We start from the raw sequence: 27285 nt of genomic DNA on the forward strand, positions 1-27285 counted from the left end.
GAGTGGCCATTGGTAATAACCTACTGGACTTTAATGATCAGCCCTGATAGGTCGGTTATCACATCCATCGGTTGTACGCTGCTTGTATGCCTTATTGGCCTTGCGGCACTTTTGGTATTGGCAGATGTTATTGAAATCAAGGAGCTTGCTTGTCTCAAGGTAGCTTATTGCTGATAGGGCAGTGCTCTGATCAAATTGTTTAGTGGCCGAAAGATTCTATCGTCTTCGGTGATTTTAAGGGTCTTATTTCTGAGGACATGAGGGCTTTAGTAAATTCTTCGGAATTATGAAGTGCGTTGGTACCGTTGCAATCTCCTAATAGTAATGTGACTTCTTCTACTGACTAAAGTAAAATGCGCCTTTGATTCAACTTGGGATCCGGTAGTAAGAATGTGGGTTCTCGCGCTTGGTTCAGACAAATAGCATTGACAATTTTGTATCGAAGTAGAGATTAGCTTCCGTCCCGATACAAAGTATGAGGACCACATGAAATGCTTATTTCCAGGCAGAAAGGTTCTTCTTGACGAACTCCGCCCAGGTAGTGGGCTTAGAGTCAAGAAGGTTCAGGCTGGGCTCGAGAGGCTGTCCAAGATAATATCCGGGCTCCTCGACAAACAGCTGGTTCTCATTGTACTCATCAGCAACAGCGGCAGGCAAAGAGGCCTTATACTCCTCTGAAGAGACTTTAATGAAAACAGCCTTCTTGCCAGAAACCTGAGAGAAGGTTTCGACAATCTCTTCGGGGGTGTAGTACTTGGCAGCTGCCAGAATTTGCTTGTTCTTCAATTGATCGGTGTGCTTGAGGACAGCCTTCACAAAGAGGCCTAGAAGAAATACGAGGTTAGTTACTGTTCAAAAATATAGGAAACATAGGCCTTACCGGTATCCTGAGCAGCATCAAAAAGAGGAAACTTGGCTTGCTTGCCAACAGGGTAGAAGAGCTGGTATGACCCATCTTCCGCCCGGGTGAGCATCTGGGTGAAGTTGCCCATGTAGTATCCGGGAAGCACAAAGCTGCATCCGACGCCTGATGCACGGATATACTTCTCTACATTGGCCTTGCTGTCGAAGTGAGGAACATGGGTGAGACGTCCCTTGCTCTCCTCCTTCACATGGTGGAGGGAAGAGAAGATGAGGTGGGAAACACCCACGGCCTTGGAAACATCGGTCACATTTCTGCCCTGAGAGTATTCAATGTCGGCATTCATGGTTTCCCAGTAGTTAGTGACCAGGAAGACAGTGTGGGAGCCCTTGAGAGCAGCAGTGAGAGAGTCGACAGAACCCAAATCGGCCTGATGTAATTGTTACCGTCAGTGATTATTTCTTCAAATGAGAAGGAATGAAGGTCGAATCTTACAGAGACAACGTCGACACCCCGCTTAGCCAGGTCCTGGGCCGACTTCTTGGTGGTGTCGCGAGTGATACCGCGAATCTTGAATTCCTTAGAGAGCCGAGGATCAGCAAGGATGGAATCGATGACGGAACCACCCTGGTTGCCGGTGGCGCCAAAAACAGTGATCAACTTGGACATGATGGTGGTTACTTTGTTTGGAGAATAGAATTCCAAAGTTAAGGAGTTAAGGAGCTTTTATATGTCCAGCCGCGATCTGAACCTTGGATTAGAAAAAGCGAATCAAGCTCGGCGTCACATTGCAGATTCCCGCCACTTCCGTTTCGAGCGATGCCCGCCGGAGTACATTTGTCCACTACGACCAGGGCTCGGCCTTCGTAAAATGCCGACCCCCGACCGCTTTATGACCATCCTACGGAGTACATCCAGTTCAGACGCCTGGATTGCTTTAATTTATGTCAATAACGTAGTCCACGGCCGCCGAGCCGCGGACTTCTGTATTCCATATAAAATGGCACTTTTTATACCTTCAATATCTCAACTGCAAGGTATCTACAGAGCCTAAAACTTATTATAGAGTATTATGATACTGAAATTATATACACTGAGCAGAAGCTTCTACAGATAAATGTTTCTCCAAGTAATATAAATTACCATTGTATTTTTTTTGTATCTTCCAATATTCAAGCATCTATAGCTACAAAAAGCTACAAAATCTTTAAAAAGTAATATACCTTCTTCTAGTGTGTGTATACATACTCTTGTCTTATAAATAAGCCTCTATATCTATTGGTGGCTGAGATATTGAGGTGATAAAAAGTGCCATTTTATATGGAATACAGAAGTCCGCGGTTCGCCCGTGGACTACGTTATCGTTGTAAGCAATGGATAAATTTATGTAAGCTGATATGGTTGAAGATTAACTATGCCACTATCGGAGGCGACACTATGTCTTTCGTAGTTCCGCTTCAATGAGAGCCCATTTATCGACCACCTCAGCTTTCTCCTCGGCCGATGATGCTTGCAACTCTTCATGGCCCTGGGCAATTCGTGCCTGAATAATGTGTCTTTCTATATCTTTGCCTAGCGATTTGAGAAGCTTCCTGCGCAGGCCCCTCAAAGGATATCCTGCTAGTCCCCATAGGCCTAGTTGCACGATTGTCAGAAAACAATGACTTGGAATTGGGATTATGGTAAACGGTAGGTAGGATAATGGAATTCATGACACTTACCCGCAGTAGGCTTAACTATAGCCCCACCGATGCCTTTTCCAACTCCCTTGGCCAACCCCTTCCCTCCGTCGGCTTTGAAGCCATGACTGGGCTGAGTGACGAGCCCTGTGATACCATGGTAGAAACCGTCCTTGAATTCCTATGATAGAGTTTAGAACGAAGAAGTGCAACGTGCATAGGAAGAGAAAAGAGCAAAATATCGCGAAGAATAGACATACGGTTCTGGCAGCCCTTAACCCACTTCGAAACCCAGTCACTCTCGGACTGGGCTGAACCGTAACGTCATGATATAATTTGGGTACATTGTGAAATCCTTTTGTCATGCTGAGCGTAAGGTCTGTTGGTAGCCAGATGACGACGTTAAAAATTCTTTTCAACCCTCTCATGCCATGCAGCGCTGCCTCTGACATGAAACCTTGAAATCCAATCGCCGGATTCATGCTGCTCATAGTCTGCTCTTGTTGAAGCAGCGTGTCTCCATCCTGCTCGTTACTCGATTCGGGCAAGGCATCCCTTGCATGCTGCCCATTCTCATATATGTTTGCATCGATATGTCCACCCTCATCTGGGAGCCCAGGTCCCTCCTCTTCGTTTTCAGCACGTTCGCCTTCAGCCCGCAAGGCTTCGTGACCGGGACAACCACATTGAGATAGAGGATTACTATGTACATGAGGGTGGTTTATGGCGTGGCTTACGGAAATCACGTTAGCAACAATATCTGTGGGGACACTCGCAATGCCTGTAATGAAGTTCGCAATGGCCCCGAAAAAAATCTGGGCACCAGCACTAACTGGTCCTCTCGGATCACGATAGGTGTCATATTCTTTGGAGCGGTGGCTAACTCATGGATTAGCGGTTGTAGTACTGCTTAAATGTTTTGGAAGAAACCCACAGAACCACGGCTTTAGCCTTGAGTTTACCCTTATTGACCAAGACAGCCGCAGCAAAAGCACTTAGGCCAATTTTTGTGTCTTTGGTGCACCATGCAGCCGGTCGAGAGGGACAGATGGCACATCGTAATGATTCTAAATCAAGGTGTCGATGAAAGCTGCGTACAGCATCCCTTGCCCCTGATTCTTTCTGGATGTTTTCCCCGACTATCTGTGCCTTTTCTTTTGTTGATGACAATAATGCAAATTGGAGAGCTTCAGTCAAGTTTTCCACTGTCAGCTTCTTATAAGGGATCGACTTTGGACCAGCTCCTGATCTTGCAACAACCCTCCCCCAGAATCGCTGGTCCCCAAAGAAGGACACTATCACAGTCGGACAGCCTAGTGCGAGTCCAGCAGCCGTGGTGCCAGCTCCGCCATGATGCACAATGCACGAAACCCGTTGGAAAAGCTAGTCATGAGGCAAGCTTCCGACAATAAGAATATTATCGGGAATATCAATAGCGCTCCCAGCCCCAATGTTTCCCCAGCCTTTGGATATCAAAGCACGTTGTCCAGTATTCTTAACCGTCTCAAATATAATACTTGTGAGTTTTGTTGGATTATCCACCACGATAGAGCCAAATCCGATATATATCGGCTTTGGGCCTGCCCTTAGGAAAGCCTCTAAATCAGCCGGTGGCTTGTAGTCTAACTTTGACGGAAGGAAGCAGAATCCACAGACGTCGATATTATAAGACCAATCCGGAGGTTTGTCAAGCAATGAGGGTGACCTGTCACATAGTTAATGAAGTTCTTCATGTAAAGGTATCATCGTACCAAAGATAGGCACATGGCACCCGTAATCGATGAATGACGCTTGGGGCCATTATTCGGTCCAAGGGATCAAGTGATAGTGACTTTCTGCGAAATTTGTTGACGATGTCACCGAGACCTTCCCACACCATCATATCTACAATCGCATATGAGATGAAGTTCGCAGTGGTTTCTTTGCAGTGCTCTGGATGTGTGATAGACAGTGGATGCGGAAATGACTGAGTTGGTGACCAAGGCATACTATCAGAATAGATAAGTTGGTCGATCATATGCATTACTTTTGACGTGATTGGAACAAACCCACGTAAACATAATGTGGAGAGGAATGCCAAGTCGTTGTGCACAATGGATATGGGCCAAGCTGGGAGGGTTGGCTATGATCGCATCTGCGACAAATGGGCGTCCATCTCCGGACTCAGAGCACGATTTCCAACAGCCGTCAATAATCTCTCTCATTTCGCGTCGTCGTCTTTGAATAGCCCCGCTGCGGATGGTGCTGAAAGCGGGGATTAGGCTAGGATTTTGAACCATGAAAGCCATCAACTGTTCAGGATCTCCTCCGATGCTAAAGAATTCAAGGCCGGCATCAAGAACAAAGTCCCGAAAAATCGGATGCGTGGCTATTCGAACTCGATGGTGATGGGCTGTAAGTTCTTGTCCTAGCGCAACGAAAGGTTGAATATCACCCCGAGAGCCAATGACTTGAATGACAATGTTCAGATGCATTGGAAAGGGCTGCCCTGCTCTCTCTTGTGCAACTTCGATGTCATGTATGCTCTTGTTCTGTTCCACATCTGGAGAGAATGGTGTCTGTTGAGTGTAGTTCAGCAATCCTGCGATGCTAGGTTGACGTTCATTGACCTGGATATCTACCAGACCATCACCTAGTATATATTGGTCAACAGAGGTATTTTTGCATGGACAACGAGCAAATATTCACCTAACAATCGAACTCCAGTCTCTAGCCCATCCTCGTTGAATTGTATGCGTTCAGTGCCGTCCGAGTACGTTTCATCAATCCCGCCATCCCGAGCTTGCTGCGGTATGCCATCATGTTTCCCGGTGCTTCCTTTGTAAGACATGATCTATTGCCCCCTATACGTGATAAAATGCATATAATGGGGGGACTCCGGGGAAGCAAATGCTCTAGAGCCACTATACAAGTCATGACGTCATGTGTTATCGGAATGGCAAAAGCATCAGTGATCTTACCTCCTCGCCGTGAATCTCTCATTGAACTGTTTATTGAGAGAATACAAATAACATCGCTTTCACTGCCCCACTCAACCCCACTGGAAGTAGCCCTTTGCTCAACGTAGACCAAATCTGGGCTGGTCAGTGAGGGCGCGGACGGGGACCTGTTCATGACCTATACCTTCGAATGGAGACATCCCGGGGCGTCTTTTGTCTGGCAGTCCAATGCGTTGGTTTTACGAATATTTCTATGCTAGCCGTCTTAGCTTTGTCTGGTGATCTCGAGAGAAATTAAATATTAGATGAATACAACAATCGACCAAAATTACAACTGTGATATATACATGGTCCCAACCAAGCCGAGCGCCGAGTCCACCATCGCCTCGCAACGAACATAATATAGATTTAAACAAACACATGTCAGAAAGTGGACGAGGTTACAAGTCCTCTCCAGTAACTGTGTGGCTGGATCACTTCTTATTCTTGTGTTCTCGGAAGAAATCCTCAATCTTCGTCCAAGTGAGCTCGGGATATCGGTTGTTATCCAGCGGCTCGAGTTTCCCAGCACCAGAGAACATGTTTGCCATGTATTGCATGCCCTGCCAAGCAGGAAACGTCTCGTTCTCACCCCCTAAAAGACGCAAGACTCGAATCATGAACTCTGCGGAGCCGATGGAGCCCATCCATGAGGCCTTGTATCGTGGTCCTTCCACATTGGTCTGTGCCTCGGCAATGTCCTTCACATTGACGACATCACTAGCAATGCGGAGGAAATTGGGTGCAGGCTTCGGGTCTACAGCGACAGCAGCCGTGTAAGCAGCCGTGTCAGCCATGGTAGTGAAGTCGAGCAATTGCGTCGTCGAACCGATGTACGCAACCTTCCGGCTTTTATGGTTGATCATCGGTGAGTCGCCAACCATGAGATCCATAAAGCCACCGTTGAGTATACTTGTCCATGCAATGCCCGACTTTTTCAACTGGCCGTGGAACTCACGGCGTAGATCCAAGTTGCGGTTGGATCCAGGTTTTGTCTTGGTGAAGTCGAGGGAAAAGTCGGAAGGGATGAATTTTGGTACCTTAGCAGCCACAGAGGCCTCGAGGAGTTTGCCCTGGACGGTGTGGATAACATCCCTCAAGCCCTGGAGCGTAGAGACGACACACATTGCTCCAGTCAGTTCGCGAGTGAGAGCTGGTATCGAAGAGAGATCAACAGGAGTGATAGTAACGTTGGCGCCTCGAAGCTTTTCGGTGCGGGATGGGTCGGTATTTGGGCGAACAAGCGCCTTCACGGCCATGCCTCGTTTGATCAGCTCCATGACAACGAGCTGACCCAGGCCACCGGCGGCGCCAGCAACTGCAACGAACGGCGAGGTCATTTCAGTTGTTCTTATCAGATCAGTCGAGGTAAGAATTGAAACAGTGACCAAGGAGTATAAGGAATTTGCAAAAGAGAGACAATTTTGAGTAGGATCTCCAAGATGAATGGGCTTTTTTCTTTCTTTTATCAAGGAACTTCCACCCACTTTTATGAACACCCAAAACTCGGCATAGGGTTCTGATCAACTCTGAGGCGAATTAGTCATGATGACAGTTCGGGCTCGAGATAACGCCGGGGGCCGAAAATATTTCATACACTTAACCCGAATATCAGACGAACTCGGATTCTCGTCTCTACTCCGTAACTGCCAATCGCGATTAATAATTCTATTCTAGCCATCTCCCTTGGGACGGGTTTTGTATCGGTTCCTACAAGTTTAAATACAAGATATAGATACCGTCACACGCCCTAAGTGTAGTCAAAATGATACAAGGGTATTACAAATTAGATCGTCGAAAGAATTCATATTGATAATTTCTCTCTATCTCTTCCTCCCAAAATGGCCGGTCATTCATCGCAAAATCCCCCCCACCCCTGAGCGATCATGAATTCAGGCTTTTCAACCACATGGCGGATACCATGCAGTCACTGGTGAGTATCATGTCCGTAACGGCAAGCAAAACTCGGACTAATCATGATTCATCTCCATAGCATCAATGGTTTCGAGTCCAGTGGAATGTAATTTACGGGGTGGCGGAATCATCGCAACGACCGGCCGGCATGTCTATCAAGCGCTACCTCAAACTGTGCTTGGAATTCTGCCAGAATCTCGAAACACACCACCAGATTGAAGAGGTATAATATAAATGGCCGACCGAGCCGTCCTTCATCATGCTTGGGTCAATTGAGTAACATTCTTTGCAGATTCGCGTCTTCCCATTCCTTGCAAAGCGCATGCCTGCCTTTGCCAACCAGGATCTATTGATTGCGCAGCATAAGGTAATCCACAAGGGCCTTGAAAAACTCCAGGTCCATGTTCAGATCTGCCTCCGAGGCGATTCCGACTTACGGTGGGATGAAATGAAGGTGATTCTGGATTCGTTCGGACCGGTATTATGGCAGCATCTGGACGAGGAGGTCCGGGAATTGGGCGCAGAGCAGACTCGGAAATACTGGTCTGCAGAGGAAATGACTAGAATGCCAATGTAAATAAACCACTCCCAAGCATTGATTATGTATACACATTCGATTTTCGTTCCAATTATGAGGAGTGGGCATTAAGAAGAGCCTCCCTTGAATGGATACATAAGTCTGGTGACATTATCACCAAGTGTGAACCTGTAGTAGATGGCTCGAGGAGGGCCACTAACATATAGCAGTTCCTTGGGTCCAGAATTTCTGATTATCATTCCATTGCACGATTTAGAGGTGGCGTCATACTCGGACTTCGGTATTCCGTACTTCGATGTAGATTGGTCATTAGATCGGCCTCGGGATTGACATATGGTACTGAATTGTTTTCAAGTCAGAGTAACTTGTGTCGCTTATAACCTCAACCTTCATCGACAGCCGATATTTACATGTCCCTCCCGAGGAAGAAATATCATGCCACCCATACCCATCATAGTGTGCGGCAAGTCTCCGCATGTTTTGGTTGGTGTGAAAGAAGGCATTAGGCCAAAATATGAGGGTAAGTTATTACTGTGAAAATATATGATATCCTTGCATCACTTTAAAAGCTAATCAACCAAAAGTGATCCATGTCATTAACTCCGTGGAGGCTGGATTGAGGGATATTCCATCTCTTCTGCGCGGACAGCCCCCTCCTTCCAAGGAGTGGGCAAATCTCGGAACTCAAGAGTACGGAAAAAGGACAGCAGCAGTCGTGGCAGGAGGTGGATATAATGACACGGACTTTGAGCAGCTCCGAAAAAGTTGCGAAGGGTTAAGCAGGGTGCCATGGCTCCGCCACGACATAAGCAAGGACATCGATCCAAGACAGCCTAGGCCAAAGGTTGGAATTGAATATGGCGAGCAGATTGCGAAGAAAATAGTCCATCGCTTGCAAGTCTTGGAAAAGGATGGAAAGATGGATTTTGATGGGATCTATTGGTTCTAGGCGAGCTATAATGAAGACATCGGTTGAATTGTCTAACAAACAAGGGTGCTAAGCCACAAATCCTGAGCTTTCCGGCCGGATCATTTCCCATCACCGTAATTGTTTAAGCTCTATGTATAAAAATAACAATCTAGCATGGTGACACTTGCTCGCTTCCCTCGCAGGGGAAACAAAAACATACAACAGCCGGGATTCGCTGGTGGTCACCAACCCAACTACTAACCGGCCGGCGTGTGGCTTAACTGCGGTCAATAGTGCGGTGGATGCCTCTTGGGTAAGTTAGAGGGTGATGCCGCTTTTTGGTCGCGCGACCAGGGATGAGCCTAGACCTCGTAGGGAGTCGCGACTCGTCAGGTTCGATTCGACTCGGAACCACCAAGACTTAGGTTCAGGTTCCAAGATCTTGGAGTCGCGATCCAACTCCAGGATTCTTAGAGTCGAACCTGTCCGGTTCGACTTGAGCCTCAGGTTCCACAGACAGTGCAAAAATAACATATGCATTGGCCATACTAAACGGATGTTGGCCATAGACCCCGGCCGATCATACCCTCTGGGCATACTATCGTATTATGTCTGACGGATATTAGTAAATTCTATTCCGAGCAGTTTCTTTAGCAACATTCATCTCACCGAGTGACTGAGGCTGAAGTGAAGATTGCGGTTGCTGGGGATGGTTGGTGCGATTCTGTCGCTGGGTAAGTGACTGACTGGTGGTAACTTTGCCCTACTAAACGCCATCCAAACTAGTCGACTATCAGCTTTTGAACGGAAATTACTTCAAGTGCACAGTATGTTTGGATTTCGCCTTCTGTCTCAAGTGCTACACGAGAAGAGGCATTCTACATGCCCCATATACTGACCATGTGTTCGAAGGAAAACAAGTCGATTTTATGCTTGAATCAGAATGGAGATCTTTACTACAAGAACTGACTGCCGATTTTGGGCAGGATACTCAGCAATATACTAGTATTCTTCTGACTCCGGCGAGAACAACTGGCCAAGTCGATGTAGGATTCTTCGACGCCGCTATTCCTGGTCTTCGGAAAATAGCACATGAGCATACCTATCCACAATATATGAGTTTTTTCATTCTTCGAGTGTCCAACTATAGAACTATATATCTCAATGCAAATCCAGTCCTCATATGAAGGTTGAAAATGACACTTAAAGAAATAGTTTACTCGAAGCGGAGACGCAAATCTGTGAAATTGAAATATAGGATCAGAAACAATCTTCTTACTATCAGCTATACCAAACCTTGGAAGCAGGCCATACAACAACGCATCCCTACCACAGCACGGTGGCTGCAGCAGGAATCCCTCTTTTGTAAGGAGTAAGACGGTGGGACACTGCTATTCTCTGATGCTCGGGCAATATGGGTTTGGATAAGACAAATTCTCATGTCTAATGTGGTTGCCCAACTACATCTCTGTCAGCGAGGAGTGTTCACGGAAGCCTTGCTCGTCAAATATTGGATTTTCGGGTGTGTTCTGAGAATGATATTTCCGAGACCTACACGAGGATAGCTGTGGAATCTCCACCGTAAGCATAGTTATCAGCAGAGAGATTAAAGATCATGCGGTGCGCATAGATAGGAATAAGGACAGTCATGTACTTGAGTATTTCAAATGGACGACAGAACTACACAAAGGTGAAGGGAGTCAGATCAATGCGTCCGAAAGAGGTATTGCTGGATCCAGCGGGACTTGGTAGTCGATACTGGTCTCTTGACATACCGTGGCTGGGGACTGAAGATCGCATAGAGAATAAACTGCACTACACTGGTAATGGCAAATGTCCAGTAAATCCATTCCCAGCCTACTCTCTGCCCCAAAAAGCCCATAAGAAATTGACCAAGAGGGCCAAAAGTAGCCAGCGCGCTAGAAATAAACCAGATTAGCATCGTCCTGTGTAGAAAAAAGGCAAACATATATCCAAATACCCGTTTTAGTACCCCGTTTATGCTCATGATACATCTCTACCACGACCGGCGGCCCGAGAGCAATGAGGGAGGCGAGGAAGAGGGATCCAAAGATACAGCAGACCATCATAGCGGCATAGCTGGAACTTTTGGCGCAGCCGATAGGCCACCATAAGTAGGGTGGAAGCAAGCCAAACTGGTCGACGGCCAAATCTGTTCGAGAACGGTACGAGGACAAAGGGGACGAGTCCAGTGAATAGAATAAACCTCCATATTAACGTCAGTCGGACAAATGAAAGCCGCACGACTTACATGAATAGATGTGAAGTAACTGGCAGCCTGAACAGAGACGCCTAATCTCTTAGCAAATGTAGTATACGCTGGGATGATACCGGCTCCGACAAAATTGGCTGTTACCTTGATGTTGGGTGCTGGACTTATGAAAAGGGAGGGGACATTCTTTTTTTTGATTTTTGGCTCGATATTTTCCATTTTAGAGACTCTTCTAGACAAGGTCATCACCTATGTTCCAAAAGCCATCATCGGAGATATCCAAGTGCCCATCGTTCATTTGCGGTGGGAATATCCTGTCCCACAGGGTCTATGAAGCACATCAGCAAGGCGTTACAAGCTCTACATGGCATATACACTTACCCAGTCAATCTCTAACATTTGGGGGTCCACATCTTTCGGTTGTGTAATTGTCTCGCCATATGTTGCCGATGAGCCCTCGTTGGGGGCCAGATTCCTCGAGTAGGCATGAGGACTGGTATTACGCATTAGGTTGCCGTCACCATCAAACTCTCCCTCTTCTACCTGCACCCAGGGAGAGAATTCACTGGAATGTATCGCCGTGTTGTCTGTAGTACGCAAGAATTCATAAGGAGGACCTGCACGGCCTTCACTTGACATCTTTGAGGGCGGTTGGGTTATTTCTGATTGTTTCCCAGCACGGCCAGGGGTGATACTGCTTGGAATCCCTGTCGCATTGGAAGAACCTGCTCCTCCCTCGGGCTCCTCATGAGCGTAGTTCAGCGGCATTCTAGGATCAGAATCATCACCATCCTTATGGGGCGTAACAACAATCATCGAGTCCTTGAACAGGACCGGCATTTTCACTCCTTTCGCTTTTTGGTAAGCACGCGCGTGTTCAGCGATCAATGTAAGCAAGAACCTTGCTTTTCCATCCCTGTATGCAATAAGTTTCTGAATATTCAAAGGCCCTTCTTTCTGCTCCACCGGAGGGAAATGGACCAATGCATCCGAAAAGATAAATTCCAGGCACTTCCATATGCGGCTTGCTTCCCTGCGCAGTGGAAAATTGAAAACTTCGAAAAGCAGCAGGAATGCAGAATGATATCCCTGCCAGGAGGAACTCCACCAGACCCATTTCTGGAGGTCTTTTGCTATTTCCAGCTCCACGGAAGCTTCCAGAGCTTCCGTGCCTTTAATTAGTACAACTTGGCGCAATCTGTCAGGAATCCGATAGGTCACACTAGTCATATATCGACTCAAGGTATTGACATAGAGGAGGCCGTCGAACATTTTGAGCGTTAGACTGGCCATTCTTTGCATCGGTGTTGGAGAGGCTACATTGAGATAAAGGCCGTACTTGGCATCCATCTCGGTACGGAACGCCCCTAGTTTTGATACCACATTCGTCAATGTGAGTTTCTTTAGGTCAAGCTTGGTGCGAAATTCGATGTTTTGCCGTTGCATTTCCTGGCATTCAAATCGAATCATGGACAGGATCATGTCATTCCAAGTTGGTTGATTGTTTGCAGATTGCAATGAAGCCACATCCAGAGGCAGTTTGGTCGTGTACCCGTGTCTTTGGATGAATGGTCGAGGTCCTTGAACGATGCTTGTTTTGAGATCAAGATAGCAGATCTGGTACCAGACCAAGCGTCGCGTCTGACAATCCGCCGGGGAGAACCCAAACTCAGCAGGATCACGGTGAAGCCCGATGCACTCAGCCAGTCGAATCAACATGCCTGTTAAGGTAGAGTGGGCTCGAGATATCTCATTGAGGCACATTGGGAGCTAGTCAGACATACGGGGTCAGCAATAGCCCTCCAATAGAAAAAACTGAAAATAATGACTTACTAAATATGCAACAAAAGCTTGTATGGTCTCAGTCTTGCTTGCTCTAAGCAGATGTGCTCGGCCGAGAGCGAGCTCGGTACCTAGTTGCAAGCTATCTTTCAGTTCCTGCCTAGAACATTGACAAAGTTCAAAGACCTGTTCTTCGGACATGGCAACCGAGGCAGAAAAAAGAATAGAATAGACAATTGCTGCTAGCGAGGGTGGTGGCTGGTACCCGGTCTCTATCGTCTCCCATAGAGTCTCGTATCTTTGGGCGAATGATGGTCGGTGAACAACTCGAGCCACTCGGTGAACTGCATCCCAATACCAGTTGAGCAGGCCATCTGCAATGCTTCGAGGAGGAAGGTACTGCATCAAATCCTCTCGGGAAGAAACCTCGCTAAATAACAAATTGATGGAAGGGGCTGTAAAATACGGTCCGGGTTGTAACAGCTCTTCTATCGTACCAGGAGTCATCGGTGATGGTATTGATTGAGATGACTTTCTGGGGCTCTGTTGAAGTGAGGCCAAGATCTAAAATAACACAGGTTAGCCATATGATAATTGGAAACTGAGGGATATTTCTGTTACGTACTTCATCGGCAATCTTTGGGCGGTAAAATCCTCCTACTCTTTCTCCCATCCGCATTCTGCCAATCCTGAAGCCAAGATCTTCAACATCATCATCGGCTTCATCTGTGTAGGCTGCGTCTTGCACTGCCAGGGGCGTTGGTTCCAGGTATCCGTCATCGGCAGAGCTATCCGTATCATCTGTCGGAATCTGTTCAGGTTGCCTGGCGCGCTTTTGCTGTGAGCCACCTGTTGGGGGTTTAGGGCGGTCATATACGCCCCCTCGAAGAGTGTCGTCGATTGCATCTTGCGCCTCCTTAAGCTCAGTCAATCTTTGACGGAATTGCGCATCTTCGTTCGCCGAACTGATATAAACACACTCTTGCTGCGATGCGCGACAATTTTGACAGGGATCCTATCCAGCCCGTTAGACAATTGTGGCATGGGTAATCTCGGGGTACACGCACGGTCCTGTCACATCTCATTTTTCTCCGGCGACACTCTAGACAGGAATATATAACCCGATTTCGGCGGCGGGCCTTTTCTCGGGGTCTAGGCTTACTTCCAGAGGTAGGTCCATCGCTGCCTGAAGGGAGGCTAGTGTTAGGCGACATGCTCTGGGAATGGACCCTTCGGGGCATGCGATGCGTCCGACGTCATAGGAATAATTATTGGCTGGTGACGGCAATTTCGCACAATTTCCACAGATGACAAGGGCATCAGACACGAGGCAAGTGACGCGAATGAAGACGTGAGATGAGATGTCAGACGATGCTATTCGTGCCTTCCAGTAGCCCCCACCGCTTTCGCGGATGGGTGCACCCCACCACACAGGCATTTATCACCCCGTAAAGGCAAGATTCCAACCACCCATCTTCTTGAGGTTATTCCCATCCACCCAGTGTGCCTAAAGCAACCGGAGAACATGAAAAACGTGTAGCGGAGGCCACTGCACAGGCCAGTAGGAAAAAAACGCCGAATTTATCGAAGATCGCGCGGGAATTTGGCGTCCCCTATCGCACACTGTACGGTCGAGTTCATGACGGAAAACAAGGCCGTACGGCCCGCACACCTGTCAACAAGGCCCTTAACCAGTATCAGGAGAAAGGCCTGGTCCAGTGGGTATCTCGTATAAGCGATGCAGGCTGCCCTATTACGGCAGAGGTGCTTAGGGAGTGGGCAGACTTGACACTGGCGCGTGGCGGCTCCGATCATCGCGTGGGAAAGATGTGGGGGTATCACTTTATGGAGAGACTACCGGAGGACCTGAAACTGCGTCTATTGAAGCAGGAGATCAAGGAGAAGAAGCGATTGGAAGCGGGGGATGTTTGATATCTGCACCACTGGTATGATCAACTTGCTGTTGCACTTACGGGGGTGAAGCCTTCGCTGATATACAACTTCGACGAATGTGGTTTCCAAGTCGGCCAGGGAAAAACCGAGAAGGTTTTAAGCACTCGGAAGGCTCCAGAGATTGCCGGAGATGACCATGGAGAGAATATCACCGCGATTGAGTGTATTGCCGCCGATGGATGGGTGATGGAGCCAATGTTTATTTTTAAGGGCGCTAAGAAGATGGAGTCGTGGTTTGACCGCTGGGATAACCCTGACGAGATGCCTGATATTTGGACTGCTGTTTCTCCGGCGGGATATATCAGTGATGAGATCGCAGTTGAATGGATCAAGAGATTCCACTTAGCAACGAGAGATCGCGTGGGGAAGGGGGAAAAACGTGTGCTAATTTTCGACGGCCATGGTTCCCATACAACAACCGAATTTCTACAACTCTGCGAGGAGTACGATATCCGGCCTCTCTGTTTTCGGCCTCATACAACTCATCTTTGCCAGCCACTCGATGGCAAGCCTTTTCTCGCTTATAAGCACCATTTCCGCACGCAGAATAACCGGATCTCGCAGTCGGGACGGATCCCTAGCAAGGCGGATTTCCTCCAAGATATCATCCCCGTACGAAACAAGACCTTCAACCGGCGAATTATTCGCAATTCTTTCAAAGAATGTGGAATCTTCTCTCCAGATGGCTCTGCTATTACTCAAAAGCCTCAGGATGCATTACCTCCAGTGCCAGACCACTCCGCCTCTCAATCTCTCATCTTCTAGTATCGAAAACACCCCTCCGAAGAGTGCCCAAGACCTCGAAAAGAACCAGAAGAAGCTCTCCAAAATATTCTCTATCGAGGAGCTTACTCCGAAGCTACAGAGAGGACTCCAGCGCGTGTTAGGGCACCAGAAAATACAGACAGAAAACCTTGCGATGATGAGCGATACAGTCGAGCGAATGAGGCAGTTCCAAAAGCCCCGGAAGCGCCAAAAGACCAGATGAGAGTTTCCCAGCCTCAATGACTCTATCGTACTCAGCGTGAAGGATGCCAATCGATCAATCGTGGATAGAAGGGAAAAAGACCGCCTAAAGGAGGAGAAAAGGTTATTGAAACAGCTTGCAAAAATAACCGGCAAGAAACCAACCAAGACGCCAACGCCGGCGCCAGTTCAACAGGGGGATTTAGCAGTGGCTACAGGGCAAGAGAATGAGCTTTTTTTTTTTGTGGATATGCATGGTGAATTGCTATAGATAGTGGGAATCGCATCAAATTTGCCTTTACGGTGATAAATGCCTGTGCGGTGGGGGCTACTGGAAGGCACGGATACGCCGCCACATCTACTCCACATCTGCTCTCCAAGATGACTCCACGGAATATCCGAGGCGCGCCCGCTTCCGCTCCGCCTCACCCTCCAAAAGGACACCTACGGACTTATGTTGACTTGTTTATTCGTCAGCCTTGAAACACAGGGCTTGGCTGCGCTCCGCCCTGGCAATACCACCCCGAATTATATGAGCCCTTCCTAATGCGGAGACGGTTTGTCGCTTCCGGAAGTCAACGGCACAAGGGGATGAACTCAATTCCTAATGCAAGGCAGCTCCATTTCACGTTTATGTACTTTCATTTTTGGTCAGAGGGTAGAGGCCGCTTGCACTCGATTCATCCGAGCCCTCTTCGCCGGCTCACAAAATGGCGCAAACGTGTCGAATGCGTGAGGCAGGCCCGGATAGACATGGATTTCTACCTGGATATTCGCCTGCATCAAACGCGAGGCATACTCCATTGTTTCACCAAGAAAAATGTCCAAGTTTCCAACTTCGAGATATGTAGGTGGTAGACCTTCCAGATGGGCCCGAGCTGGAGCCGCATACGGGGAGACGCGGTCGGTGCCAAAGTCCGATCCTAGATAGGCCGACCAGCATGCAACGTTGGTTTCGGGCGACCACGTCGAGAGTCCCGTGAGTGCTGAATAGGTCTTGGTATTGCGGTCGTCAAGCATGGGATAGATGAGAATTTGCTTCGCCACGGGAGGCGAAAGCCCCCGGTCGCGGGCCATCAACGCGATGCCCGTGGCTAGGTTTGCACCGGCACTTTCACCCATCGTTCCGATGCGCTTCGGGTCGATGTTGAACTCAGCTGAATGCTCGATGAGCCAGGATAACCCGGCATAGCAGTCCTCCACGGGTGTTGGAAAAGGGTGCTCAGGTGCTAGTCGGTAATCAACAGAGAAGACCTGCGCGCCGCTCTGGTTGACCAGGGCCGAGAGCATTTTGATGAACATGCTCGCGTCACCGAAAACCGTGCCGCCGCCATGAGCGTGTACTATAGCCGGGCCGGGAGTAGTCTTGGCATTTCGCTTGTAGATTCGGTATACAGGAATAGGTTGGCCGTCGTAGGAAGTGATGTGGTATACCTCATGTGTGACCTCTAAAACCTCAGGGAACTGTGCCATAGATAGCTCCATGGCTGGTGTGATCACAGATCGGATGACGAATGGGTCGTTCATTGGGGGTCTGGGGTTGGCCTGCTGCTGGGCAAAGAAGGGCTCCGTTGCTTTTCGGAAATCGGGATCGTACTGAAGAGACATGGCCGCGATAATTCTCTGTCAGTTTGTCGATAGGAATCGGAAACCAAGACCTCTTTGGCCTTTTAAATAATCTTCTTGGTCTTTATAATAATTTTGGAATATGTCTAAGGAACGCCTAGACAATGAAGAAAATACATAATTACGGCCGTAAGATAACATTTCCTAATCGGGAATAGACGTCTAGACAATGAAGAATACACGATATTAAGTTACGGCCGTAAGATAATATTTCCTAATCGGGAATAGATAGTGGTATATCATCCCGCAGAGGATTGATTTGCTACTGTATATCGGAAATAGTGCTGATATTTTCAAAACGCAGAAGCGGCTTCTTCCTTTTTAATCTGATTGGCAACGGGAAAGGAAGGGCGCGTTCCGAAGCCACATGGTTGGCCCGCGTTGTGTTTGCATAATTTCCAAGCTACGCGACGTTTAGCACAAACTAAGTACCTGGCCGTTGTCAGCCTATACTACAAAGTTGCCATTGTTCTTCTACGTAGAGAGATTTACTATGCATGTTAGCACTATCCACCGGATGATTACAAGGAGTCTCGTCACATCGCGGAGCGTTCTTCTATCTTCCACTTTTAACCTCGCCTCTTCTTTTTCTACACTACCTCGAATGGATCGATTTCTGTATTCCTGCACCATTGATACTGAGCCTCTTCATCGCTATACAAAAGGAGGCTACCACCCGGTTACATTGGGAAGCTTTCTCGCCGATGGGAGATACAACATACTGCATAAGCTAGGATGGGGAGGTTACTCAACAGTCTGGGCTGCAAGAGACGAAAGGTGGTACAAATTGTTTCTTACTTTAGCTAGACCCCACTAACTTAGTTTAAAGCTTCTTGCAGCTGACAAGCCTCGACCCGACGATGGCGAGCCTGGGGTAGCTTTGTCTCCCTCACAACAGAATAGTAGTCTCCATGCTTCCTTGGGGCAGTCCTTGACTGGCTTGAGTTTGGTTGGATCAGGCTGGCTAGCTACTGCAACTGCTTGGATTCGCCAGTTCTTCTGCTTCTTTTTTGGTAACCTCCTGCCATTCTTGGCCAGCATCCTTTAACTATGGTCAACGCATACGTACACCATGCACTTTGCATTCCTTTTGTCTCTCTGAGCTTCTTTCGCAATGATTTCGTTTAGTATTGATGGCCGCCAGATTGTACATAAAAATGCCTTACGATCGATAGTTTTTCTCAATCAGAGTTCTTCCTCCATTCACTCCAAATAGTGCCTGAGACATCCTACCGAGTATAGTGGTTGACACAAACCAAGAGACAGGAAGAGAACGAATAGCCTTGTAAAATGATCAATATTAAAGGCCTGCACAAGTTCTTATTTGCCGTGTCAGAAACAATGATTTACCTACACTAACTTACCATCATTTTGCAGATCCAAGTGGTGACTTCTGCAACCACGTTTCACGCCGTGTGCACGGCTTGACGTCGCCCATACGGCTCGACGCTGCATATAAGACTAATAATGACAAATGACACCGACATGGGTAAACCCTGTCGTGCAGTGGTTATAAGAACCTCCTTCGTCCCTTAGATAGGTTTCCTTTTCTTTCTCTAGATTCGAAATTCTCGTCGATGGCTACAATGGTTTACATAGGAATTCAGTTCGTTAGTATCTACTATTCCGAGCCCGTGACACCTACCAATCAATGTGTTCTGTAAGGTCTTCCGTTGCCTGATTCTGCTTCTGGCCTCACCGGCCTTCCTTTTCATCTATACTCATAATCTCCGCACCTCTATCACTAATAATAGGCTGCATCATGTCCCTGGATCGCCAACGGGTTGGCGTTGGGGTGTCTGGCATAGCCTGTGTTTCTGCGAGCTGGGAGGGCACGTTGTTCGCTCCGGAGGGAGACGCGTGTGATACACCACCAGCTGCCACAGGCTGCGCCTGTTGCATAAGCGGTATGTTTAGTCGGGCGGAAAGGTTACCGAACAGAGAGATTATCAGATGGGCTATCTACCCCGCACTGCGTGCATATGTATATAGAGCGGCCTGACCAGGCATTCGTCCTCTCTTCAAAGAAATCTCTTGTACCAAAGCTAGTCATTAGCATTCCGGGCCTATCCATTAACACCGCCACAGGGTTTCAGTGCCTCCATGAATGGTTTATAGGGGCCGGAGGGCTTCTATTAGTCGATTGATGCGTGAAAAAGACGTGTTTTTCTTGGGTGTTGATTTCGATGTCCCAGTCGCCAAGTTTCCGACTGTGGGTTTATACCTCGTATACAATAAAGAGGCGGAGGTGAAGGCAGTGAAATTCATTACTAAATTTGGTTTTTTGCAATTTGACCTCCATAGTCTGCCGTACCCTACCATCAACAGATTGATATCTGTTGGATCACTCCACCCGCTTCTTCAATACAGTCAAATGCCGGGCCGCACTGTATCTCCTCTCCACCATTTGATGACCAACCCAGGTGCCCATAGATCAGCCTTTTCATCTGACTCTCAAGTTGTTGTTGTTACGTTGACTTTTTGTGTTCTACCTATTATGGGCAACAGATCGACAAGGAAGTGAGATTTGCCAATGTAGCCCCGAGCACAAAGGCCATTTATTAATAAATGAATGGCTCCTCAACTTCACCAGGTTTCCTCTTTCTGCTTTTCTCGCGTCTATTGACCTTTGAAATCCAACTTTTTCCAAACTTTTATTATTACTCTTTCTGTCCCATGACCCCCCAAAGCTAGTTAATATACATCGCGCACGTCTTCTGCTCCACTTAATTTACTTTTGATTATTTTATTTCTTTCTTCTCCGTCATGGTTGACTTTGGTCCACCCCACGGGTTCGCACTACGCAGACGAGGCTCCTGCTTGGAAAATGAATCAGGCAATGTTACATGGGGCGAATTCAGCCGATGCTGTCCCAAGCCCAGCATTGACGAGTCAGGCGCATGTTGTCCGACGGCCAATAACTGTATGGAGGATATCAAGAACCCGGCACACTGCGCCGACGAAAGCTGGCTTCTTTTTCGAAACACTAGGGACAATGGATATTTCTGTTGCTTGCCGAAGACAGATGGGTTTCTTACAATTTTTAACGATAATACAACAGGAGTTGGATGTCGGGATTCTACTGATCCTGAAACTTCTGATTATTTGTGGCAGCCGAGGGTTATAACTGGTAAGATTCATATCCTGCTTACTTGGTATGAGCCCACTTCTGATATAACTAGACGCCGATGGGTCAACTTGCCCTTCTACTTCAAAATCGGGCGCTATAGCAGGTGGCGTAGTTGGTGGTGTTGTTGGGTTAGCAATCATTCTTGCCTTGCTTTGGTATTTCATGCGTCGCCTATCACAGAAGCAACCCCCTCAAGAGGAAATGCCCATCACAGAAGCACCGGTGATACAATCTGGCCCTGTTATGTCTTCAGGCAAACCGAGAGGGTTGGACTGTCCAGGTTATATGGCAGAGCTGGAGAATATTCCTGTCCACGAGTTGCCAGAAAATATAAGGACCTGATGAAAAGCTATGGTCTGCATTTTAGTATCATTTGATAAAGCCCTAGATCATGGTTTTCGTAGACGATATACTCCAGACACTCCGGTGTTTGATCATCTTCACTCATACCATCTCTCCCTCCTGCCACACCTTCCTTCTGGTGATCCCGCCATCCATCATTCGTCTTCTTCACACACAGCTTTTGTATCATTCTCGTTGAGGCTGAGTGACATTAGAAAGAGTACAATATGATTTTGAAAACAAAGTAGAAAGTTATACAGAATCTAAATGTAGCCTTTTTTGTCTTGTCATGTATTTGCAAGCATGCAACCCCTGGCTCAAAAGTCTTAAATAGTGTCCCAGCGTCTGCATTGACGGAAGCCGGATCTGCTTGGGATTGTTCAGGCAACCAGAATATCTCTTGGCGTCTGAGAGCTAGTTAGTCATGCCAAGGGACACTCGAGGGCCAAGACGGCATAATTCCCCAGACAATTTCACCCCACGAAATTGGGACCGCGGTTCTCGTCAGTCGTCACTTTTGCCCTGTTCAAGGCACCTCGTCACTGGTAGTCTAATAGCCGGGTTTATAATACAGTGCGGCCCTGTCTTACTGGGGGTATATTGTATAAAAAAGAGAATTGTACAAGCATGAAATTGCACTAATTGGGGCATCGTCTACTCCTACACCTGTCGCATAAGCGGTATATTTAGTCGGGCGGAGAGGTTATTGGACGAAGAGATTATTGGGGGGACTATCGACCCCGCACTGCGGGCGCATGGATTTAGAGCCTCCTGACCGGGCACTCGTGCCTTCCTTCAACGAATCTTTTGTGCCAAAGCTAGTTGTTCGCATTCCGGGCCTAGCCCTTAACAGGAAAGGATATATAAGGGCGCGCCTCGACTGTCACGGGCTCAAGTGACTCAACTAAGAGGTAACGAAGGTAGCTTAATTAGCCTAATAGGCATCGATAAATGAGAATCTTCAAACCGGAGAGAAGAAGAAGAAGAAGAAGAAGAAGAAGAAGAAGAAGACTAAACACCAGGATACAATGGTCCTCTCTATATACATGAATGAATCGAGCTGGACAGGGAATAAAGCAAACCAGAATAGGGAATGAGACAGCAGCTTGGATAGAGGCATTGACAGTGAGAAAGGGGAAGTAACCAGATGAGTCTGCAAGCGAGATGAGGCATAGGGCAGTCGGATATATTACGGGCTCGGAATAGTAGATACTAACGAACTGAATTTCTATCTAGACTATTGTAGCCATCGACGAGAATATTGAATTTGGAGAGGAAAAAGAAGAGAAATATATCTACAGGAAAAGGATAATATATCTGTTAAATGACCACTCGTCTTCAGTCTGCTGTGAGAAGCCCAGATTTGGACAGGGATATCAGAGTGCCAATTGAATGTCAGTGGTTGACTTTCATGAGAAACTATTGATTATTGCACGTTTTGGCCACCATCCCAGATCCTGCACGTCTTGGGTTCCAGAATGCAGCATGATATTCAAGACCATGAAACTAGCCTCCTTGAACCAGGCGCTCAGCCATGTCGTCCTGCAGGACAGAAGCAGATATTCTCAGACCTATAGCTCATGGCTAGTATATTACGCGTTTTGCAATGCAATCAGTGGCCAGCGCCACAATCTGGACCACTATTGTGATAGGGGTCTGTTCTACTTTAATTCAGTGCAAGTAGCAGATGGTCCCCTTTACCCCACCACGGTATAAAAGGGGACGATAAAATCACCATGAGGCCTTTTTTTTTTTTTTTTTGAGTTGACCATACTCATTATCTCATCTTCCTTGCCACTTGTCTCTAATGAACAATTCACTTGTCCCAGCTGGGGCCAAAAAGAATGAGCTGCGCAGAAGGGAAATCAAGGGCATGATTGCTGATGGTCAGTCCACCATCATCCTTGACACCAAGGTGCTGAAACTTGATGCCTGGATCAAATTCCACCTGGAAGGAGAATTAGCAATCAAATACATGGTAGGGAGAGATGCCACAGATGAAGTGAATGCATGAGTCTGTTCCTGAACTATATCCATTACTCACTGGGGAGGCCATAGCTAATAATCCCAGTCTGCATTCAAAGGAGGCCCAACAGTGAATGGATGCATTCCAGATCAGTTCCATCACTGGAAGATGGACTAACTTCGTCCCGCCCACCCAAGGAGGTCGCTTCAGACGTTACAATTGCGAGGAGGATGGCGAAGAGGCAGGTGGCTTGGAATCAGAGATCTCCAGCGGGTTGAGACGTCGAAAGTCGACGTCTACAATATCCTCGGCCCTCAGATCAACTTCTCTACCGAGCTCAAGCTCTGAGCTGCTGCACTCGTGTGTTCTGGATGCTCGTACGCAAAAGGAAATCATGCTTGACCAGGTCAATTATCCTCCTGTGGACGCAAAACACCAAGGTAACATCACACAAAAATACCGTGCGCTTAACAAGCGTATCCAAAAAGAGGGACTGTACAACTGCAACTACTTTTCTTATGCAGTTGAAACATTCTGGTATTCCATACTATTTGCACTCTTCATCTTCTGTCTACGCCACTCATGCTTTGGATTCGCTGGCCTGTTCCTCGGCTGTTTCTGGCACCAGCTTGTATTCACGGCCCATGATGCCGGTCACATGGGTATCATGCATGACTTCCAGACTGTATCGGTATTGTCATCGCAGACTTCATTGGAGGGCTGAGTTTGGGCTGGTGGAAACGCAGCCACAATGTCCACCATATCATGACCAACTCACCCGAACACGAACATTAGTTGACTGGGGGATATTGCTAAGCAAGCGAAGATCCTTGAGGAGTGCCAAAAGGCGTGCGCTTCGCATGGGGTCTTTTCTGACCACCACACACACTAAAGAGGAGCTACAGAATGCTCTAATGTTGCACATCCCTCTACATAGATTTAGATTTCTACCAAACCGCCTTATACAATTAGATTAGAACTATCAATCACTTATTTCACAATAAATTCTCGTAATATAGCATTAACCATGAGACCACTGTGTATGCCAGCCATTAAATCCCAATGCTTAGCACAACGCAACCACAAGTCCCGAAACACCACCCGCAAGAGGAAACAACTCTCGAATCCCATTAAAAACCTGCCACGTCCCCATCAACTCATCACATTCTTCATCACTCAAACTAGCCTCAGCTTCAGTCCCAGTAATCAACACAAGCTGATAATTTGTCGACATCATAACAGTCAGTGTCCAAGCCACAATATCCAAGGTCAAGTGAGCAGCACTGCAGTAGAACATCCCGGTGTTCTTCCCCACAAACTGTGAGCGATAGACACCCTGGGATCTAATAGCCCAGGCTAAATAAAGGAACGAGTTGGTAGTGACGGCGGCAATGGGAGGATTCTGGACTTTGCCAGTGTCGTAGAGGTCTTCCATTGTCGGGTTAGGGTGTTTTGTGGTGTGTTTCTTTTGCCTTGGGTAGAACATAGGGTGACATAGAAAATTCGCAAATCCACCTCTGAACCCACGCCAAATCTGCATTGGATTGGAGTGGAGGCAGAATTGTTTGAATGAGCCAGTGGGCCTCAGAGTGTGTTTAATATTATTCCAAGTGGTCCGGCATCCACACCTGAAGTTGGCGAACGATTTGCTACTACAAGTCTGTGAAGCTAATATTAAACTAACGATGCAGCACAAAACGACCCAAGTATTTCATCATGAAGTTTATGCGTGATTTTCTACCGCTCAGCTTTTCACCTCGATGTATACATTCCAATTACCTTCTTCCCTGTCAACTGCTGACAGACATCCATACACTTGGTGAGCACATCGCGTTCCTGCACCAGCGTCATCTGGTATGCGCAAGAAAGCGCATACCCATGCGGACCTATCTCTGCGCCAGAGGCGATGATTTCACGGACTGTGGCTCAAAGGTCTCCTTTGTGTGGCCAGGGATAAACCAGGGGACTTTGTTGGCTATGCGGTGTTTTTGGAGAGTGTAGAGGAGGCAAAGGGCACCGATGCGACCGGCGAAGATGCCTGTGCTGTAGTCTGACAGATTGTTATCGGGGTGGTCACCTGCGCCGAGGAAGGCAGACAGCGCATCAAAGTCAAAGGACAGGGCAGCCTAACAACAAGGATATATATAATTGTAGTAGCCTGCGTATCACTTCGGCAGGGGTCGTGGTAAATGAGAGCATCATCATCATCATCATCATCATCATCATCATCTGGATAACAATATTCAAGCATTATTTTATACAGATACCACCAATTTCTCTCCGCTAACGCCTTGACGCATCAAATCTAGACCCCTTTCTAGCTCATCAAAGCCACGACCTACCTCGTGCACTGGAAGTGGCAATTTGTATTTCTCTTCCTCTAATAATCTCTCCAAAGACCTCATAATATTCTCGTTCCCAAGCAATTTAGGCAGATCCCGTCCCCTGAATAAGACCGATTTGACGCCGCTCGGGACCTGAATCTCCTTGTCACCGGTCCACACTTGTGCATATTTCTTTGGCCCTTGAGCATCAAATGTCTCAAAGACATGGCTCTGCAAGCCACCAGCGCCGACAGCATCGATGATTGCGTCCACGCCTCGACATTCTGGAGTTTGGGATTTGACATGCTTGACTAATGACTCAGACCCTCTATCGATAACACTATCGGCACCAAGCGTATTCTTAATGTAAGCATGGTGCCGAAGCGAGCTTGTGGTCAGGATTTTACAGCCGGGGACTGCAAGACGAAGAAGCTGAATGGTTGCAGCGCCGACTGCTGAGCTTCCACCGAGTATCAGGACAGAGCAGGGATTGAATCCTGCCGTCTCTCCGCCTTCGAGAAAAGGCAGTGGAGTCTTTAACCCGATTCCAAGTGCCATGATGCCTGTGAGAAAGCACACCCTAATTGATTCCCAAGTCAGCCTAAAACCCTAAGTACTTCGAAAAGGCCGTTTGTGCGTGTGTGCGTGCAGAAATATAGAGAGAGAGAGAGGTATACCCAAGAGTCGAGGCTTGTTCAAGTGTCCATGATCCAGGAATCCTAGCCACGTCCGCTTCTTTTATGACCGCATACTGCTGGTACGATGCGGCACGATCGCCGGGTGTAAACAGAGCCAAGACTTTGTCACCCAAGCCTACTCTCTTCACACTGCTTCCGATTTCCTCCACAATGCCTGCTCCATCCAAGCCTGGTACAAATGGCCAGGCCATGACTCTATGCCCCTGATCAACCATTTTGTAGTCTGCAGGGTTGATTGCGATGGCTTTGAGGCGAATCAAAATTTCCTCTGCGTCTCGTATCATTGGCTTTGTAGTGATTGCAGCTTCCAAGGGCCGACCTTTGTCTCTGGCCACATATTTGAGCATTTGCGTAGCCATATTGTCAACTTATATAGGTTTCTGGGTCTTTTTGATCGAGTTTCCCTATTCTAGATAGTGGATTGTAAGTGCTGATCGCAGATACTCGTGTTCAATGGATGGCAGCCTACCTCGGCGTGTACTAATCCTGGTATTGAGAGAGCCGTGATTGTGGAAGGGTGGTCTGTATAGTAGGATATGAGAACAACCTTTTATAATTTTTATCCGATGCATAAACACCTTGGGGAATCTGGGGTGTGTTAACTCTTTGTACCCGACGTCGTTTTGACGGTGTTAACGGACTTAAAGAGTGGCGGCCGAATTTAAATGCGGTTTGCCCTTTTCGGTCAGCAGCCGAGATGAGACCATAAATTCAGTCTGTTTGTCCTTGCACAAAATCCTAGTATATTGATTGGTGAGAAACACATTCAAATCAATCTTCGTCGTAGACCCGGGCTTGCTTAGTTATGGAAAATGCACTGGCTTCGAGCTACTGCTTAGCTCCTTGGAACCTGGTTGGCCCTTATCCTGCTCCTTCCGCTGTTCCACTATCAAAGGTTCATTGACCTGCAGCGAGATGGTAACGCCCAGTCAAACTAAACAGTAGTCAAGTTGATAGAGTCTGGTCATTGCAGCCTTTACGCATCATTCCAAGTAAATGCTTTGGTAGGTTAGTTTGAAGTCTCCTGTTAGTTGACCTTCAATCATAAATGCATTTTAATTGCATTCTCTATGACATGAAACTTCTACATTATAAGCACATGCTCTTTACGACAAATAAGATGTTTGGAGTGAAGTTTCTCCACATGGTCTTACCAAAACAGCTGCTTAACCATTTGGGTACGGCATATGCGGCTCAATGGAACACTGTGATTAGATATGAGAATACCAGACTTTCGCTCTACCAAATGAGCACGGCAGTTTTGGTTGTGCAACCTTTTTTTTTTTTTTTTTTTTTTTTTGCCCCAAATTTTACATGTATAGATATCAAGCACTTTTCTTCAAATAAGCCAAAGTGAAAAAGGAAAAGAGAAAGCTATCCTGAA

The 27285-nt window shown here is 47.3% G+C and overlaps 15 protein-coding genes across 15 annotated transcripts; 5 read left to right on the forward strand and 10 right to left on the reverse strand.

The window, feature by feature from the left end:
* Positions 1-495: 495 nt before the first annotated feature.
* ASPGLDRAFT_21433 (NmrA/HSCARG family protein) lies at positions 496-1531 on the reverse strand (the record flags this gene model as incomplete). The annotated part of the gene is made up of 3 exons (XM_022543097.1): positions 496-824; positions 881-1292; positions 1358-1531. The coding sequence occupies 3 exons, from the start codon at positions 1529-1531 to the stop codon at positions 496-498; spliced, it is 915 nt and encodes a 304-aa protein (XP_022405962.1).
* A 766-nt stretch (positions 1532-2297) lies between these two features.
* Positions 2298-5371, reverse strand: ASPGLDRAFT_62839 (uncharacterized protein; the record flags this gene model as incomplete). Its single annotated transcript, XM_022548585.1, has 8 exons — positions 2298-2497; positions 2584-2722; positions 2802-3420; positions 3476-3924; positions 4042-4246; positions 4293-4529; positions 4594-5173; positions 5230-5371. The coding sequence occupies 8 exons, from the start codon at positions 5369-5371 to the stop codon at positions 2298-2300; spliced, it is 2571 nt and encodes an 856-aa protein (XP_022405963.1).
* A 582-nt stretch (positions 5372-5953) lies between these two features.
* On the reverse strand, positions 5954-6859 carry ASPGLDRAFT_62840 (uncharacterized protein; the record flags this gene model as incomplete). The annotated part of the gene is made up of 1 exon (XM_022548586.1): positions 5954-6859. One exon carries the CDS (start codon positions 6857-6859, stop codon positions 5954-5956), a length of 906 nt encoding a protein of 301 aa, XP_022405964.1.
* A 569-nt stretch (positions 6860-7428) lies between these two features.
* Positions 7429-8134, forward strand: ASPGLDRAFT_71043 (hemerythrin domain-containing protein; the record flags this gene model as incomplete). Its single annotated transcript, XM_022549531.1, has 3 exons — positions 7429-7452; positions 7513-7656; positions 7726-8134. 3 exons carry the CDS (start codon positions 7429-7431, stop codon positions 8008-8010), a joined length of 453 nt encoding a protein of 150 aa, XP_022405965.1. The 3' UTR covers positions 8011-8134.
* Positions 8135-8351: 217 nt separating this feature from the next.
* Positions 8352-8978, forward strand: ASPGLDRAFT_41263 (uncharacterized protein). Its single transcript, XM_022545371.1, has 2 exons — positions 8352-8491; positions 8556-8978. Exons 1-2 carry the CDS (start codon positions 8407-8409, stop codon positions 8918-8920), a joined length of 450 nt encoding a protein of 149 aa, XP_022405966.1. The 5' UTR covers positions 8352-8406; the 3' UTR covers positions 8921-8978.
* Positions 8979-10271: 1293 nt separating this feature from the next.
* Positions 10272-11306, reverse strand: ASPGLDRAFT_41265 (uncharacterized protein). The gene is made up of 7 exons (XM_022545372.1): positions 11259-11306; positions 11154-11194; positions 10863-11102; positions 10657-10800; positions 10536-10561; positions 10437-10446; positions 10272-10341 (listed from the first exon to the last, which is right to left on the reverse strand). Exons 3-4 carry the CDS (start codon positions 10969-10971, stop codon positions 10739-10741), a joined length of 171 nt encoding a protein of 56 aa, XP_022405967.1. The 5' UTR covers positions 10972-11102; positions 11154-11194; positions 11259-11306; the 3' UTR covers positions 10272-10341; positions 10437-10446; positions 10536-10561; positions 10657-10738.
* On the reverse strand, positions 11259-14306 carry ASPGLDRAFT_41266 (uncharacterized protein). The gene is made up of 5 exons (XM_022545373.1): positions 13964-14306; positions 13522-13911; positions 12948-13460; positions 11496-12884; positions 11259-11442 (listed from the first exon to the last, which is right to left on the reverse strand). The coding sequence occupies exons 1-5, from the start codon at positions 13979-13981 to the stop codon at positions 11347-11349; spliced, it is 2406 nt and encodes an 801-aa protein (XP_022405968.1). The 5' UTR covers positions 13982-14306; the 3' UTR covers positions 11259-11346.
* Positions 14307-14577: 271 nt separating this feature from the next.
* Positions 14578-15839, forward strand: ASPGLDRAFT_225598 (uncharacterized protein). The gene is made up of 3 exons (XM_022543194.1): positions 14578-14842; positions 14920-15685; positions 15745-15839. The coding sequence occupies exons 1-2, from the start codon at positions 14821-14823 to the stop codon at positions 15612-15614; spliced, it is 717 nt and encodes a 238-aa protein (XP_022405969.1). The 5' UTR covers positions 14578-14820; the 3' UTR covers positions 15615-15685; positions 15745-15839.
* Positions 15840-16050: 211 nt separating this feature from the next.
* ASPGLDRAFT_225432 (alpha/beta hydrolase) lies at positions 16051-17537 on the reverse strand. The gene has a single exon (XM_022543191.1). The coding sequence runs from the start codon at positions 17421-17423 to the stop codon at positions 16467-16469; it is 957 nt and encodes a 318-aa protein (XP_022405970.1). The 5' UTR covers positions 17424-17537; the 3' UTR covers positions 16051-16466.
* A 398-nt stretch (positions 17538-17935) lies between these two features.
* On the reverse strand, positions 17936-18639 carry ASPGLDRAFT_41269 (uncharacterized protein). Its single transcript, XM_022545374.1, has 2 exons — positions 18271-18639; positions 17936-18218 (listed from the first exon to the last, which is right to left on the reverse strand). Exons 1-2 carry the CDS (start codon positions 18480-18482, stop codon positions 18122-18124), a joined length of 309 nt encoding a protein of 102 aa, XP_022405971.1. The 5' UTR covers positions 18483-18639; the 3' UTR covers positions 17936-18121.
* Positions 18640-19075: 436 nt separating this feature from the next.
* Positions 19076-19455, reverse strand: ASPGLDRAFT_41271 (uncharacterized protein). The gene has a single exon (XM_022545375.1). The coding sequence runs from the start codon at positions 19341-19343 to the stop codon at positions 19137-19139; it is 207 nt and encodes a 68-aa protein (XP_022405972.1). The 5' UTR covers positions 19344-19455; the 3' UTR covers positions 19076-19136.
* A 276-nt stretch (positions 19456-19731) lies between these two features.
* On the forward strand, positions 19732-20954 carry ASPGLDRAFT_41272 (uncharacterized protein). Its single transcript, XM_022545376.1, has 2 exons — positions 19732-20571; positions 20624-20954. The coding sequence occupies exons 1-2, from the start codon at positions 20208-20210 to the stop codon at positions 20911-20913; spliced, it is 654 nt and encodes a 217-aa protein (XP_022405973.1). The 5' UTR covers positions 19732-20207; the 3' UTR covers positions 20914-20954.
* Positions 20955-22720: 1766 nt separating this feature from the next.
* ASPGLDRAFT_1489871 (uncharacterized protein) lies at positions 22721-23942 on the forward strand (the record flags this gene model as incomplete). Its single annotated transcript, XM_022541988.1, has 2 exons — positions 22721-22891; positions 23028-23942. The coding sequence occupies 2 exons, from the start codon at positions 22721-22723 to the stop codon at positions 23601-23603; spliced, it is 747 nt and encodes a 248-aa protein (XP_022405974.1). The 3' UTR covers positions 23604-23942.
* A 3-nt stretch (positions 23943-23945) lies between these two features.
* On the reverse strand, positions 23946-24314 carry ASPGLDRAFT_31018 (DUF1772 domain-containing protein; the record flags this gene model as incomplete). Its single annotated transcript, XM_022543995.1, has 1 exon — positions 23946-24314. The coding sequence occupies one exon, from the start codon at positions 24312-24314 to the stop codon at positions 23946-23948; it is 369 nt and encodes a 122-aa protein (XP_022405975.1).
* A 777-nt stretch (positions 24315-25091) lies between these two features.
* On the reverse strand, positions 25092-26390 carry ASPGLDRAFT_41273 (zinc-binding alcohol dehydrogenase family protein). Its single transcript, XM_022545377.1, has 3 exons — positions 26371-26390; positions 25881-26310; positions 25092-25783 (listed from the first exon to the last, which is right to left on the reverse strand). The coding sequence occupies exons 2-3, from the start codon at positions 26258-26260 to the stop codon at positions 25135-25137; spliced, it is 1029 nt and encodes a 342-aa protein (XP_022405976.1). The 5' UTR covers positions 26261-26310; positions 26371-26390; the 3' UTR covers positions 25092-25134.
* Positions 26391-27285: the final 895 nt, after the last annotated feature.

The sequence above is a fragment of the Aspergillus glaucus genome (genome assembly GCF_001890805.1).
Source record: "Aspergillus glaucus CBS 516.65 unplaced genomic scaffold ASPGLscaffold_1, whole genome shotgun sequence".
Taxonomy (NCBI): Eukaryota; Fungi; Ascomycota; class Eurotiomycetes; order Eurotiales; family Aspergillaceae; genus Aspergillus; species Aspergillus glaucus.